The sequence below is a fragment of the Theropithecus gelada genome, chromosome 14 (assembly GCF_003255815.1).
Source record: "Theropithecus gelada isolate Dixy chromosome 14, Tgel_1.0, whole genome shotgun sequence".
Lineage (NCBI taxonomy): Eukaryota > Metazoa > Chordata > Mammalia > Primates > Cercopithecidae > Theropithecus > Theropithecus gelada.
This window is the reverse complement of record NC_037682.1, coordinates 14,263,258-14,280,471: the sequence shown is the minus strand read 5'-3', so window position 1 is coordinate 14,280,471 and position 17,214 is coordinate 14,263,258. Positions and strand designations below refer to the sequence as shown.

Genomic DNA, 17,214 nt, shown 5'->3' with positions numbered 1-17,214 from the left:
GAATAAAAGAATGAATGTGGCCAGGCGCGATGGCTCACGCCTGTAATCCCAGCATTTTGGGAGCCTGAGGCAGGCGGATCACGATGTCAGGAGATCAAGACCATCGTGGCTAACATGGTGAAACCCCGTCTCTACTAAAAATACAAAAAAATTAGCCAGGTATGGTGGCAGGTGCCTGTAGTCCCAGCTACTGGGGAGGCTGAGGCAGGAGAATGGCGTGAACCTGGGAGGCAGAGCTTACAGTGAGCTGAGATTGCGCCACTGCACTCCAGCCTGGACGATAGAGCGAGACTCTGTCTCAAACAAACAAACAAAAAAAGAATGAATGAATGGATGCATGGTGGGAGCAGGTGCTAGAGTGGATGCCATCCTGTCTCCTGTTTTGAGGGCCTATATCCCTGAAGGCATGCAGACCCAATGGATTTACATATCCATATGTCTTTTTGACCCTTTGTCTTTTAAGGCCTGCTCAAGTTCCACTGCTTCAAGAAAATCTGTCTGGCAACTCTATCTGCTGGTGATCTTTCTCTTTTCATTAAATCATACTTCTTTCTATAAACTGAGTTTCATAGGTTTTGGTATTGCCTCTATAATATGCCTATAAGGCCCCTTGGGTCAGAAGACATGGCTTACTTTTTCTCTGTATTTTCTGGCACAGTTCTGGGCATATAGTAAGTGCTTAGCCTTAGGGTCTAGGGCACAAACTTGAGCTCTAATCTTTCCTTTATGTAAAAAGGGGATAATAATAATGACAGCTTTCCTACCTCAAAGGATTGGAATGATAGTCAAATGAGATAATGGGTATGCAAAAATATAATAGGAAAGTACACAATAAGCTCTGTGTGTGTGTGTGTGTGTGTATCTTTAAGGTCCTTACTCACTTGCAACTGAATAGCTCTCACTAAGTTGTTTAAGTCCCACCTTCCTGAAGGTCATATCAGCGCTTCCCAAAATACGTAGTAGAGTCAGCTGCTTCTTATGGCAGTATATTGGGTCCTGCAATCCTTCCAGGGGAATGCGAAAACCACAATAGGCAATGAGCAGGGTTGTTGTGGAGATTGGTGGAGAGGTTCAAATGGAAGATTAGGAGTAGGGAAAGATATTTTCAAGATACCTTCCTTAATAAGATTAAAAAAAAAAAAACTCATTCTCTTCTTCTGCTTTTTTTTTTTTCTTTCAATATGGAGTCTCCCTCTGTCACCCAGGCTGGAATGCCGTGGTGCAATCTTGACTCACTGCAACCTCTGCCTCCTGAGTTCAAGCGATTCTCCTGCCTCAGCCTCCCGAGTAGCAGGGACTACAGGCATATACCACCATACCTGGCTAATTTTTTTTTTTTTTGTATTTTTAGTAGAGATGGGGTTTCACCATGTTGGTCAGGCTGGTCTCAAACTCCTGATCTCGAATGATCTGCCCACCATGGCATCCCAAAGTGCTGAGATTACAGGCGTGAGCCACTATACCTGGCCCCTCATTCTCTTCTTGATGTTGCAAATGCAATGCAATAGATGATAGAAGCCACTCTATCCTGTATCTGATTGTGCAATATACAAAAAAGGGAAAAAATGAAGAAAACCAATATGGAAACCCAGTGGCAAGAATTCTTGGGGTCCTTGGCTGGGCAACAACATTAAGAAGTGCAGGGCCATACAAGCATTTTATTTATTTTGTTTTATTTTTTTAGAGTCGGGGTCTCACTCTGTCGCCCAGGCTGGAGGGCAGTGGCATAATCATGGCTCACGCAGCTTGAGCTCCTGGCCTCAAGTGATTCTCCCATCTCAGCTTCCTGAGGTTTTGGGATTACAAGGATCAACCATAGTCTTAGCACAATTATTTTTAATGGTGCTAATGTGGAGAAGATTTGATAAATATTTTATCTATAACAATGGCATTTGTTGAACTTAATAAATTACTTCTCTATTTTTAATCTATTCTATTCCCAATATCCTTCCACAAAAGATTTGAAGCAGCTTAAAGATACATCTAATCCAAAAGTTAAAAACACATGGTCAAGAAGATTGGGGTAAAGAAAAAAATCTGTCAGGATTGTAAAAAATACAGTAGTAAGATTGCTATGCAGAAAGGCAAAGCATGCACTCCTCTGCGGTTTAGAGAGTGGCCACCTATGGGCATCTGAGCTTCCTAGTAGCCAAGAGAAAGAATAAAAGACAATTAAATTTGAGAATTTTAAAGTCATATAATAACATACAAGTATATGAAGAAATCTAAGTTTTTTGGCATAACTTTCTATGTAAAAAGGTCTTTTCCTACAGTTTTCAAAGGAGAATATACCATATATTAAAACACATCAACAATGATAATAACACTAGCTGTCTTTTATTGGGCATTTAAGTATGTATCAGACATTGTTTTAGGTGCTTAGTTAACATGTTAACTCATTTGATTCCACAAAATCTTATGGAGTAGGTACAATTATCATTCCCATTTTACACATAAAGAACTGAGGCTCAGAGAGAGTAAGCAAATTTCCCAAGATTATACAGGTACTAAGTGCTGGCTCAGCCTCACTCCAGAGCCTGTGACCTTAACCATTAATTCTCAATGTAGGCTAATGGTGTGTCATTGACATACAAGGCACTTTGAGCAGTTCTGGAATGGGCCATCACAATCGGTAAAAGGATACAGCTATTTGATTGTCTAACTTGATTTTAGGGAATAAACCTAAACTTTTAGAGCCTGATTAGCCAGCAAGTTGTTCAAGAAATGCTCCACGAACACTGTTTTACTCAACCAGTATCTTGATAGGAATTGGAAAAGAGAAAATTTCTGATTATAGTTTCTCCCCAAGAGCGGGAACACCTATATTCTGCAATAATAATGAGTAAGAAGTTTCACATTTAGTGTACAAGATTTGGACATGACTGGTTTTCATTTCTTTAAAAAATGTTTTTATTTCAATACATTTTTGGGGAATAGGTGGTGTTTGGTTACATGAATAAATTCTTTAGCGGTGATTTCTGAGATTTTGGTGCACCCATCACCTAAGCAGTGTACACTGTACCCAATGTGTAGTCTTTTATCCCTCACCACCCCGCACCCTTTCCCCCAAGTCCCAAAAATCCAATGCATCAGTCTCAGGCTTTTGCGCCCTCATAGCTTAACTCTCATATACGAGTGAGGACATATGATGTTTGGTTTTCCATTCCTGAGGTACTTCACTTAGAATAATAGTCTCCAATTCCATCTATGTTGCTGTGAATGCCATTAATTCATTCCTTTTTATGGCTGAGTAGTAGTCCATGGTGTTGCCTGGAGGTCAACCAACACAAAACCAGCGCACTAAACAAAAACAACCAAGGGGGCCGGGCGCGGTGGCTCAAGCCTGTAATCCCAGCACTTTGGGAGGCCGAGGCGGGCGGATCACGAGGTCAGGAGATCGAGACCATCCTGGCTAACATGGTGAAACCCCGTCTCTACTAAAAATACAAAAAACTAGCCGGGCGTGGTGGCGGGCGCCTGTAGTCCCAGCTACTCGGAGGCTGAGGCAGGAGAATGGCCTGAACCTGGGAGGCGGAGCTTGCAGTGAGCCGAGATCGCGCCACTGCACTCCAGCCTGGGTGACACAGCGCGAGACTCCGTCTCAAAAAAAAAAAAAAAAAAAAAAAAAAAAAAAAAAAAAAACCAAGGACCCTCACAGAGTCCACTTCACTCCCCTGCTACCTCCACTGGAGCAGGTGCTGGTATCCATGGCTGCAAGTCCTAAAGACGGGTCCCATCGCAGGACTCTGCAGACACTCCCCAGTACCAGCATAGAGCCTGGTAGCTCCACTGGGTGGCTAGTCCCAGAAGAGCAAAAACAATTACTATAGATCAGCTTTCAGGAAGCCCCATTTATAGGGGAAGGGGAAAGCATCATGTCATGGGAGCACCTCGGGGGACAAAAAATTCTGAACAGCAGCCCTTGAATCCCAGATCTTCCCTCTGACATAGTCTACCCAAATGAGAAGGAACCAGAAAAACAATTCTGGTAATATGACGAAACAAGGTTCTTTAACATCCCCCAAAAGATCATACCAGCTCAACAGCAATGGATCCAAACCAAGAAGAAATCTCTGAATTGCCAGAAAAAGAATTCAGAAGGTCAATTATTAAGCTAATCTAGGAGGCAGCAGGGAAAAGTGAAGTCTAATTTAAATAAATCAAAAACAGGGTACATGGTTCAGGATATGAAAGGAAAATTCTTCAGTGAAATAGATAACATACATAAAAGACAATCACAACTTCTGAAAATCAAGGACACACTTAGATAAATGCAAAATGTACTGGAAAGTTTCAGCAATAGAACAAGCAGAGGAAATAACTTTAGGCTGGTGCAGTGGCTCACACCTGTAATCCCAGCACTTTGGGAGGCTGAGACGGGCAGATCACCTGAGGTCAGGAGTTTGAGACCAGCCTGGCCAACATGGTGAAACCTCGTCTTTACTAAAAATACAAAAATTAGCTGGGTGTGGTGGCGCATGCCTGTAATCCCAGCTACTTGGGAGGCTGAGGCAGGAGAATCACTTAAACCCGGGAGGCGGGGGGTTGCAGTGAGCTGAGCCAAGATCATACCACTGCACTCCAGTCTGGCTGACAGAGCAAGACTCCATCTAAAAAAAAAAAAAAAAGAAAGAAATACAGAACTTTAGAGCTGGAAGACAAGGCTTTTGAATTAACCCAATCTATCAAAGACAAAAAAGAATTTTAAAAAATGAAAAATGAACAAGGTCTCCGAGAAGTTTGGGACTATGTTAAACATCCAAACCTAAGAATAATTGGTTTTACTGAGAAATAAAAGAAATGTAAAAGTTTGGAAAACATATTTGAAGGAATAATTAAGGAAACCTTCCCCAGCCTTGCTAGAGGTCTACACATCCAAATGCAAGAAGCTCACAGAACACCTGGGAAATTCATCACAAAAAGATCATAGCCTAGGCACATGGTCATCAGTTTATCTAAAGTCAAGACGAAGGAAAGAATCTTAAAAGCTGTGAGGCAAGGCCGGGCGCGGTGGCTCAAGCCTGTAATCCCAGCACTTTGGGAGGCCGAGACGGGCGGATCACGAGGTCAGGAGATCGAGACCATCCTGGCGAACACAGTGAAACCCCATCTCTACTAAAAATACAAAAACTTAGCCGGGCGAGGTGGCAGGCGCCTGTAGTCCCAGCTACTCGGGAGGCTGAGGCAGGAGAATGGCGTAAACCCGGGAGGCGGAGCTTGCAGTGAGCTGAGATCCGGCCACTGCACTCCAGCCTGGGTGACAGAGCCAGACTCCGTCTCAAAAAAAAAAAAAAAAAAAAAAAAAAAAGCTGTGAGGCAAAAGCATCAGGTAACCTAAAAAGGAAAACCTATCAGATACAGCAGATTTCTCAGCAGAAACTCTAGAAGCTAGAAGGGATTGGGGGTCTTACTTTTAGCCTCCTTAAAAAAACAATTATCAGCCAAGAAGTTTGTATCTGGAGAAAGTAAGCTTCATAAATGAAGGAAAGAGGAAGTATTTTCCAGACAAACAAATGCTGAAAGAATTCACCACTACCAAGCCAGCACTACAAGAACTGCTAAAAGGAGCTCTAAATCTTGAAACAAATCCTCAGAATACACCAAAATGGAATCTCCTTAAAGCATGAATCTCACAGGACCTGTATAACAATAACACAATGAAAAAACACAAGGTATTCAGGCTAGAAATAGCATGATGAATAGAGTAGTACCTGATATCTCAATACTAACATCGAATGTAAATGGCCTCAGTGCTCCATTTTGAAGATACAGAATGGCAGAATGGATAAGAATTCACCAACCAAATTTCTGCAGTCTTGAAGAGACCCACCTAACACTAAGGACACACATAAATTTAAGGTAAAGGGATGGAAAAAGATATTCCACGGAAATGGACACCAAAAGCAAGCAGGAGTAATTTTCTTTTTTTTTTTTGTTTTTGAGATGGTGTCCTGGGCAACTCTGCTCTGTTGCCCAGGCTGGAGTGCAGTGGCATGATCTCAGCTCACTGCAACCTCCATCTCCCAGGTTCAAGCAATTGTCCTGCCTCAGCCTCCTGAGTAGCTGGGACCACAGGTGCCCGCCACCATGCCTGACTAATTTTTGTATTTTTAGTAGAGATGGGGTTTCACCATGTTGGCCATGCTGATCTCCTACTCCTGACCTCAGGCGATCTGCCCCCCTCGGCCTCCCAAAGTGTTGGATTACAGGTGTAAGCCACCGCACCCGGTCCCCATTTTCTAATTTAACTTTATTTACTCATTGGTCTGAGCCACTGGAGTGAATCCTAGTGGCATTAACTATGTGAAGGAAATAGTCTGAATGGCTAACTAGTTTATAGAGGTAGTAATTAAACAAACAAACAACAAAAAAAAACTTTCCTTTTTTTTTTTTTTCTTTTAGAGATGGGGTCTCACTTTGTTGGCCAGGTTGGTCTTGAACTCCTAGCCTCAAGCAGTCCTCCAACCTTGGCCTCCCAAAGTGCTGGGATTACAGGCATGAGCCACCGTGCCCAGCCAACTTTCTTTTTTTAAACTAAAAATGTCTGGCAGGCCGTAACTCAGTTTTAGGAGGGCCCTCTCTGACATTCACGGTCTCTTTTTGCGGATTACCCATATTAGTGGAGGAGATTAAATATAAAGTCAAAAGTCTCGGTTAAAATCCCACATCAGACACTGATGAACCGTGCAAACTTGGAAAAATCATTTCGCCTCTGTGCATTGTGGTTTTGCCATCTGCAGAGCTGAATGTTAACTATTGCCCAAGAGACTAAGTAAAGTAGTATCTTTATAGGACTGAAATAAAATATAAATGAAACTTTGTAAATGTTAAATTATTGCACAAATCATATGGTCAGTGTCGATGTCCTAATTGTTCCTAACTCTTCATCACACGCTCCTACGTCTTCACTGTGGCTGCCATCCTGATATCCGCTCTGCAGAGGGAAGGTACAAGGCTTTCCCCACCTGCTCCTTCCACCTGGTTTAATTCTCCTCCAGCACAATGAACAAGCCTCACCTATTTGTGCCCCAGCTCCATCTTCTCTTGTGAGAGGGGCAAGGTAGTGTCTATGGTTTACACATGCGTCACTCCTGTGCTAAACCCCTTGATCTGCAGCATGAGGAAGAAGGAACTCAAGCATGCTCTTTTTAAAAAAGAAGAAATTGCGAGGTTCTTGCTGCTCAGAACATACTGACTCTTTCTGGATATTGTTGATCAAGAAGCTATTTCTACTTGGAAAAAATTGAATGAACCATACAGAATCATACAGAAGTTAAGGGAAAAAAGACATGTAAGTGTCAGGAATTGTTGTAAATTCTATTAACTCTCCTTTTGTTGCTGTGCATCCACTTTCTGGCTGTGAAGACACAATGTCTTTTTTCATCTCTAAAATCAGCCTGCTTGTGAGGCCTGTTGAAAGTACCATCAAGGCCGGGCGCTGTGGCTCATGCCTGTAATCCCAGCACTTTGGGAGGCGGAGGCGGGCGGATCACGAGGTCAGGAGATGGAGACCATCCTGGCTAACACAGTGAAACCCCGCCTCCACTAAAAATACAAAAAAATTAGCGGGGCATGGTGGCGGGCGTCTGTAGTCCCAGCTACTCAGGAGGCTGAGGCAGGAGAATAGCTTGAACCTGGGAAGCGGAGCTTGCGGTGAGCTGAGATCGCTCCACTGCACTTCAGCCTGGGCGACAGAGCCAGACCCTGTCCAAAAAAAAAAAAAGAAAAAAAAAAAAAAAGAAAGTACCATCAAGTGAGACTGTGGACCTAATAGTCCTATGTAAATTGCTAAGTCTGATCTCAGATGACTTGGGTCTTGATTCTGTTGCTTCCTACAAACAAAATCCATTTCTCTTTTTTTTCTGAAATGCATTTACATTATTTAGGTGACTATTAGCTAAGAAGGCAAGTGTGTCAAGTTCCAATAGCCACGAGATATCAGAATTCTCAAATGCTGCAGAAAAGGAGTTACCGTAAGAGTTTGTATCATCTTCTCTTCTAGAACAGAATAAATCAGCATTGCTTAAAATGCTGGCTTACTTTCAGGTGCCTACTTTCCTCAAATGACTGGTAAAAAAGAGTTCCATGGCTAAGAGGAAGAAAAGTGCATACTAACACTGTTTTCCTCTTGAAGACTCACATGCACTTCATCTGGGACGTCCTAGAATGAAACAATCTTTGTAGGGTTAAAGCTCCCTAAAACATTTGATCATGAGAACTCTTTCTTTAACCACCTATGAATTTAGCCCAATGAAGACTATCTTCTGGGAATACTTTCAGAGAAATGGTTATGTAAATAATCAACAGCAAAGACTTAAGGAAATGGTAATAGGTGGAATGGTCCTTTAGCTCTGAATGAAATAAGTCTACCGTAACAGAATCCAGGCTGTAGAAGTCAACTCATAAGCAAATTGTTTTTCGTTTGTTTGTTTGTTTGGTTTTTTGAGAGAGGATCTTTCTTGCCCTGTCACTCAGACTGGAGTGCAGTGGCGTGATCACAGCTCACTGCAGTCTTTAACTCCTGAGCTCAAGCGATCCTTCCATTTCAGCCCCCTGAGTAGCTGGAACTACAGGTGCGTGTCACCAGACTCGACTAATTTTTTTTTTTTTTTTTTGTAGCGATGGGGTCTCACTATGTGACCTAGGCTGGTCTCCTGGATGCAAGCAATCCTCTCATCTCTCCTCCCAAAGTGTTGGGCACCTGGCCCATGAGCAAACTGAAAATGCAAATTGTTAGACTCGTGTCCATCTTTGCATTACTGAACACAATTCCTTTAGATATATTTTAAGGTTTGATTGTTACCCAGGTAAGTTTGACCTAGAAACCAAAAAATTTCAAGAAAAAAACAGTAAAAATCGAATGATTTAATAATTTTTTGAAGTGAAATTCACTCCTCACTCTTAGTTTTTAGCAGTGGCTCATACCTGTAATTTGAAGCAATCGAGGACTCAGAGGCAGGAAGATTGCTTGAGCCCAGGAGTTCAAGACCAGCCTGGGCAACATAGTGAGACCCCATCTCTAAAATAAGTAGATACATGGATAAATAAATAGAAATAAAAATAAATAAAAAGATCTTTGGGGGCATAGAACATTTACTGGAGTGTAAATACTCACTCTTCTTAGAGAGGGGAGATGTAGGTGTTTGCTGAGGCCTCATTTATCAATAGCAAGCTTGGCTGGGCCCCTATTCAAGCCATACAGACACAGCCCATACTTGCCAACTGTGTCCACTGGGGTTCGTGGTTGCATTTGGGAGACTCAGGTTGAAGTGATGGGGTCAGCTAGAGGCTCTCAGTAAATCAATGGGGAATGTGGGAGAAAATGATGCATTGATCATAGTAATAGCCTCATAGTCACCTGGGATCCCATCACTTTCTCTTCCAAACTCCCTGGAGTCTGATTCTAGAAGAAAAGGAAAGGTTTTGTATTTTTTTTCAAGACTGCTTTGAAAAACTCCTGCCAAACTTCTTCCTCTCAATCTCTCTCTCTCTCTCTCTCTCTCTCACACACACACACACACACACACCCCCTTACCGGTGTAAGGACTTACAGGTCCTTCTCTTCAACAATAATTCCAGAGTTTTCAGAGCTATTGGTATTAGAAGTGAAAGTTTCAGGTTCTACATGAATAAGGATTTAAACATCTTTTGTATTTATTTAAAAGTGAGGGATAAAATATATATAAACAGTACAATACACAATGTTATGTAACAAAAAGTGAGTGAGTTGAATTTAAGAAAAATCTTAAGTTAATAATATCAATAACTGAGATAAAACATAAATCATGAAGGTTGTTCATGAATAATGCAAGTTTGGAAATTTTTTTTATTTATTTATTTTTTAAGAGATAGGGTCTCACTCTGTCACCCATGCTGGAGTGCAGTGATGTCATCATAGCTCACTGCAGCATCAAACTCCTGGGCTCAGAGGATCCTCTTGTCTCAGTCTTCCATGTAGCTGGGATTACAGGTGTGCACCACCACATGGGGCTAATTTAAAAGAATTTTTTTTTTTGTAGAGATAAGGTCTTGCTATGTTGCCCAGGCTGGTCTCAAACTCCTGGGCTCAAGTGATCTTTCTGCCCCAGCCTCCGAGATTGCTGACATTGCATGTATGAGCCACCACCCCTGACCTATTTTGTATATTTTATACAATCTTGACCAGGTATCAATATCAGCAGTTTGCATAAAACACTTCAGTTATAGAAAGTATGTATGGTCTTGAACAACATTAGATGAATGAATGAAGGAATGTCCAATGATACAATGTTCTGTAATCAGTGAATGCTAAATGTGTGCTATATGCTTAGCACCACATGAGAAAATGCAATGCAATACCTACTTGAATTAGTTACTCTCATTGAGGACCTATCCTGGTAGAGGTGGAGCAACAAGTCCCATAATATCACAGAGTGATAACTGCTGTAATTGGGGCAGGCACAAAGCCAGTGCAGAGCATGAAGCATGGAATAATTTTTCCTTCTTGGAGGAGAGTGGGGGAAAGCGTATGTATCAGAATTAAGCTTCATTTAACAGGAGACACTTGGCTGAAATTTAGTGATTCTGAGATTTGTCTAGGTACACAAAATTGGCCTCTGCTTTGATGAGTTAAAGCTGGCTATCTTGCCAAACTATCTTAAATGTGGAGAATAAAAACTTAAGCAATGATTAAAATATAGCTAGCTAAGTCTAGCCTGGGCATGGTGGCTCATGCCTTTAATCCCAGCACTTTGGGAGGCCGAGGTGGGTGGATCCCCTGAGGTCAGGAGTTCGAGACCAGCCTGACCAATATGGTGAAACCTCATCTTTATTAAAAATACAAAAGTTAGCTGGGCGTGGTGGCGTGCACCTGTAGTCCCAGCTACTTGGGAGGCTGAGACAGGAGAATTGCTTGAACCCGGTAGGTGGAGGCTGCAGTGAGCTGAGATCGCACCACTGCACTCCAGCCTGGGCAACAGAGCAAGACTCTGTCTCAAATATGTATATATATCTAGTAGCAATTAAACCAGTTTAGACTATTTTGTCTTTAAACAATTCCTATTTGTGTTCAAACATTAACCCTACTGGGGATGGTCAAGTTGAAAGCTAAGTTATCCTCTTGGGGCTTTACTGAACCAAAGTAGGCAGGGAATTCTCCAGAAATGATATGAGAAGGAGACAGAACTGAGAGTGAACCTACAATGAAAGCCCCACCACCTTCTCTTTTGAAGCAGCAACAGGAAAGGACTAACAGAATCTAAATGTGTGCTTCCCTTGGTGAAAGGTGGTTTATCCAAGATTCGACTCCACAGTTCCCAAGATAGTAAGAAGAGGATTCTACCTCGGGCTCTACTCAGCTCCAGGTAAGGATGTGATCATCAGCCTCTCTGGGCAGAAGACAAGGAAGGAAGGGTAAAGGGAGGATCAGGCTGATTGGGCTGCTATGTGGTCTAAACCCTGGGGAATGAACCAGTGAACCCTACGGACTTTGGGATTTCCTAACCCTGTGAGAGACTTCCTGGTGTGGAGTTACAAATGAATTGAAGCATTCACAGTAGCTTAACCTCCTGGAGCTAATGAAGTGGCATTATATGCCAATGATACTAACAACAAGTAAGTCTTCAAAACAGACATTATGAGTGACATCAATAAATGGTGAACTAGGGGGTCCCAGGCCTCACTCCCCCCACAGAAAGGTCAGCTAGCAATTATCCACAGACAAAAACGCTTTGGTAAAAACCCCAAAATATGGGACCCAGGTGGTCTAGCTGTGGAATTTCTCCCTACATCCCCTGTTTCCTATGAGGTGGGAAAAGGGAACCAGGGGGGCAACATTCAGCCTCCCTAGCACATCCTGAGACATTTCCCAGGAAGCTCACTTCATAGTATTAATGATTATTGCTAACATTTATGAAGAACTTACTGGGAGCCAGATACACTTATTCTCACAATAATTTTTTTGAGCTGTGTCCTATTTTGTATATTTATAGATAAAGAAGTTGCAGCAGAAAGCTTCAACAAGTTGTCCAAGGTCATACCCTTGGTCAATCAGATCAGGAATTAGAACCTAGACTAGAGGCTGTACTCTTGGCAACCAGGCAAGAGATCGAAGTAGAGGGCTTTGTGATCTGGGAATGGTATAGTGTGTTTGAAATTTCAGTGCTGACTCAAAGAGGTATTTGTGCACCAATGTTCGTTCCTAGCAGCCTTATTCAAAGTAGCCAAAAAGTGGAAATAGTTCAGTGTCCGTGAGCAGAAGAATGGGTAAACAAAAGGTAGCATGTACATACAATGGAATATTATTCAGTCATTAAAATCATGCAGTGTTTTTTGTTTGTTTGTTTGTTTATTTGTTTGTTTGTTTTGTTTTTTTTAAAGGCAGGGTCTCACTTTGTCACCCAGGCTGGAGTGCAGTGGCTTGATCTTGGCTCACTGCAACTCCATCTGCTGGGTTCAAGCAATTCTCCTGCCTCAGCCTTCCCAGAAGCTGGGATTACAGGGGCTTACCACCACACCCGGTTAATTTTTGTATTTTTAGTAGAGATGGGGTTTCACCATGTTGACCAGGTTGGTCTTGGACTCCTGACCTCAGGTGATCCGCCTGCCTCTGCCTCCCAAAATGCTCGGATTACAGGCATGAGCTATCATGCCCAGCCTCCATGTACTTCTTCCTGGCAAACTTTGCAGCTCTGGAGATCTACTTTTTCACCATTGCCCCTTTGACTCTGGGCAATGTCCTGTCCATGGGGAGAAACCCCATTTCCCTGCCCGGCTGTGGAGCCCACATGTTCTTCTTCATCTTCCTGGGAAGTGCTGACTGCATCCTGCTGGCCGTCATGGCCTTTGACTGGTTTGTGGCTATCTGTCATCCTCTCCGTTACGGCCTCATCATGAGCTGGAGACTGTGTGTCCAGCTGGCCCTGGGGTTTCTGCTGCTGGGGTTCTTCTTAGCCATGCAGCTGACCATGCTTATCTTCCAACTCCCTTTATGCAGCAGCAAAGAAAAGTTCTACTGTGATGTCTTCACTGTCATGAGACTGGCCTGTGCAGACACCTGGGTCCATAAGCCACTCTGTGGTCAGCATGACCATTCTCACCATCCCCTTCCTGCTTATCACTCTCTGCTATGTCTTCATCATGGCTGCCATCCTGAAGATCCACTCTGCAGAGGGGAGGCACAAGGCCTTCTCCACCTTTCCTCCCGCCTGACTGTGGTTCTCCTCCAGGATGGATGTACAAGCCTCATCTTCTTGTGTCCCAGCTCTAGCTACTATCCTGAGAGGGGACAGGTAGTATCTGTAGTTTACACCTTCATTACCCCTGTGCTTAACCCCTTGATCTACAGCATGAGGAACAGAGAACTTAAGGATGCTTTGAAGAGAGCAATGACAAGGGTCCTGCTGCTCTAAACACATTCCACTCTTCAACACTGCTGGGCAGAGGCACATGGCATACTGCCAGAAAGATAAGGGACAACAGTTGATTGTGTTTTATACTGTTACTTCTTAGTTATATATATATACATATTTTTTTTGAGACGGAATCTCGCTCTGTCACCCAGGCTGGAGTGCAGTGGCCGGATCTCAGCTCACTGCAAGCTCCGCCTCCCAGGTTTACGCCATTCTCCTGCCTCAGCCTCGCTAGTAGCTGGGACTACAGGCGCCCGCCACCTTGCCCGGCTAGTTTTTTTTTTTTTTTTTTTTTTTTTGTATTTTCTTAGTAGAGACGGGGTTTCACCGTGTTCGCCAGGATGGTCTCGATCTCCTGACCTCGTGATCCACCCGTCTCGGCCTCCCAAAGTGCTGGGATTACAGGCTTGAGCCACGGCGCCCGGCCTCTTAGTTATATTTTAAAAAAATCATTTTCCATTTCCCAGCCTCAGGTTCTTCACCTCCAAAATAGAGATTAAAATAGCTGGGGGATCTAAATTCTGGGGTTACTTCTGAGGATAATTAGATATATATTCAGTGAAAATACTTTGTGACTGTTAAAGGGAGGTATGGGCGGGGCGCAGTGGCTCACGCCTGTAATCCCAGCACTTTAGGAGGCCGAGGTGAGTGGATCACCTGAGGTCAGGAGTTCAAAACCAGCCTGGCCAACCTGGTGAAACCCCATTTCTACTAAAAATACAAAAATTAGCCTGGCATGGTGGTGGGCGCCTGTAATCCCAGCTACTTGGGAGGATGAGGCAGGAGAATCACTTGAACCCAGGAGGCAGAGGTTGCAGTGAGCCAAGATTGAGCCACTGCACTCCAGCCTGGACAACAAGAGCGAGACTCCATCTAAAAAAAATAAATAAATAAAAAGGGAGATATGGTAGTAAATGTGGTTATTGCCATCTTCACCATCACATAAAATCTGCCCTACCTTGGATTTATCTCCAGATGTTGTTCTCAGGTTCTCAGCAGGTTCAAACAGTGCACATATGGGCAGAGGCTAAGCCAGGAATAGGATTCAAATGAAACTAAGACCACTGAGTTTGTGCTTTTTTTTTTTTTTAAATTAATAATCTTTCATCCTAATTTCTATTCCAGGGAAAGGTGATGGGGAAAATACTGGAGTTTTGGGATCTGGGTAGCGTCTCTTTTCTTTTTTTTTTTTGAGGTAAGAGTCTTACTGTGTTGCCCAGGCTGGAGTGCAGTGGTGCAATCTTGGCTCACTGCAGCCTCCGTCCCCCAGGTTCAAGCATTCTCCCACCTCAGCCTCCCAAGTAGCTGGGACTACAGGTGCCACACCACCACACCTGGCTAATTTTTGTATTTTTAGTAGAGACGGGGTTTCACCATGTTGGCCAGGCTGATCTCAAACTCCTAACCTCAGTTGATCTGCCCACCTTGACCTCCCAAAGTGCTGGGATTACAGGTGTGAGCCACCGCACCCGACCTCTTTTCTTACCTTTATACCAGAGCGTACTGGTCTCCATATAAATCTCTGACTCTGTATCAGTCTGTCTCTGAAATGTTCTCCCCATGACTTTTTATTCCCCTCTCCTTTCTCCCTTCCTTTCTCCCCCTCCTCTTCCTCCTCCTCCCCACTTCTCCTCCTTCTCCTTCTCCTTCTCATTTCTCTTTCCTTCTCTTTGTCTCTCTTACACATATCTCATGTTCTCCTTTTCTGTCTATACCAGGCTAAGTATGCATAATATGTAAAAACTGCTTTATTGTTTGAGCCTCTTTGGGTATGAGATGGCGCGTGATGGTTCAAATCTGGATTAAAGTAGAGCAAAGCTAATTAAGTGAAGATAAACACTGACTGGATAGTGGGAGTGGAAAGGACTCATTACCATGACCGAGCAGTCTGAGAAGAATGATGGTCATTTTTTTGACTGTCAGTTGTCGCCAGCAAATGGTTATCAGTGTATCTGTGGCTTATCATGTTTTTTGTAGAGTTTGGGAAGCTCATTTATTCTTTTACCTATTGACTATTTGGTGATTTATTTATTCAAGAATACTCAAAAGACAGTAAACAACTCTTTTTTTTTTTTTTTGAGATAGAGTCTCGCTCTGTCGCCTAGGCTGCAGTGCAGTGGCCGGATCTCAGCTCACTGCAAGCTTCGCCTCCCGGGTTTACGCCATTCTCTTGCCTCAGCCTCCCATGTAGCTGGGACTACAGGCGCCCGCCACCTTGCCCGGCTAATTTTTTGTATTTTTAGTAGAGACGGGGTTTCACCGTGTTAGCCAGGATGGTCTCGATCTCCTGACCTCGTGATCTACCCATCTCGGCCTCCCAAAGTGCTGGGATTATAGGCTTGAGCCAGCGCACCCGGCTAGTAAACAACTCTTTATTAAACTCTACTATGTACTATGTTCCCATTTGTGATTGGATCAGGAAGCAGAAAAGTAAGAAGCAGCACCTGTCTTGAAGGAAGTTAAAGGTTTAGTAAGATTCAAGAACTCACACCACAGTCACACCAAGGTCCACGTGATATAAGACTATGAAATTTCAGAGAAAGGACAGTGAAGGGAATCAAGGCGAGTCTGATGGGGGAAGGTGGTATTTGAGCTGCACCCTGACAGGTTTCCAGCTCTTGAGCTGTGCAAAGAGGAGCAGGAAGGGCACTTCTGAAGGAGGAAACTGGAAGATGCAAGAACGGGAAATCGTCTCCCTTGGTCTCTGTTTCCTTATCTGGAAAAGTATGAAAAGTGTGCTATAAGTTTTGTTTTTCTGAAAGAGTATCACAAGCCCAAAAGACAAAAAACATAATCCATATTCTATAGAATTGGAATTTTGCCCTCTTTAACAGAAAAGAACCAGAAGAATCTTTTTTGGTTTATTCATAGATATTTGCTACCCTTCCTATCTTCTATGGCAATATTCTACTGGGTCAGTATTATCTGTAGGACTCTAGCTCTCTGGATAACAGGGGTTTCCATGAAATAAACGCTATATGGCCAAATAAGTGTGATGAATACTGTGCTGATCAAAGTGAAGTTAGTATTTTACCATAGGTTTACTCAGAGCCTGTAAGATGCAAACGTGCAGTCATGATTCCCTAAGCTGAGGGATGTATTTTACCATGTTTTCCAAACTCTTTTTCCCTTGGAGGATGTCTTGAAATGGGTTGTGTTGTTGAACTTATGTTGATAAATGCTGCATTATGTTGGAGAATGCTGAACTTATGTTGGAAAATGCTGACTCTGAATACCAATGGTTATTATTGTATCTGTGAATGAAATATTCCAGGCATTTCTCAGTTCCCCATGCTCTCTAAGAAAGCAGTGCAGTTATAATTGGTTAGCAGACTTTTTAAAGTGATTGAATTAGGGAATTAACAATTCTCATATATATAACTCACTTATCTTCACAAACATCCATGAGATGGGTACTATTATTGTTATTATTTATTATTATTAGTTTTTTGAGACAGAGTATCGCTCTGTCACCCAGGCTATAGTGCAGTGGTGCAATCTTGGCTCACTGCAACCTCCTCTTCCCAGATTCAAGGAATTCTCATGCCTCGGCCGCCCGAGTAGCTGGGATTACAGGCATGAACCACCATGCTTGGCTAATTTTTGTATTTTTAGCAGAGACAGGGTTTCACCATGTTGGACAGGCTGGTCTTGAGCTCCTGGCCTCAAGTGATCCACCTGCCTTGGCCTCCCAAAGTGCTGGGATTACAGGTGTGAGCCACCACGACTGGCTGAGATGGGCATTATTATTATCTTTGCTTACGGATAAGGACATTGAGGCACATGGGCATTAAATCAATTGCCGAAGGTCACACAACCGTTAGTG

At 43.1% G+C, this 17,214-nt stretch overlaps 1 protein-coding gene across 1 annotated transcript; it reads left to right on the top strand.

Moving 5' to 3' along the window:
* Nucleotides 1–12,570: 12,570 nt before the first annotated feature.
* LOC112605574 (olfactory receptor 10V1) lies at nt 12,571–13,388 on the top strand. Its single transcript, XM_025355159.1, is given in 3 exon segments — nt 12,571–13,051; nt 13,053–13,171; nt 13,174–13,388. Coding segments are annotated over 3 exon segments (747 nt in total). The 5' UTR covers nt 12,571–12,638.
* Nucleotides 13,389–17,214: the final 3,826 nt, after the last annotated feature.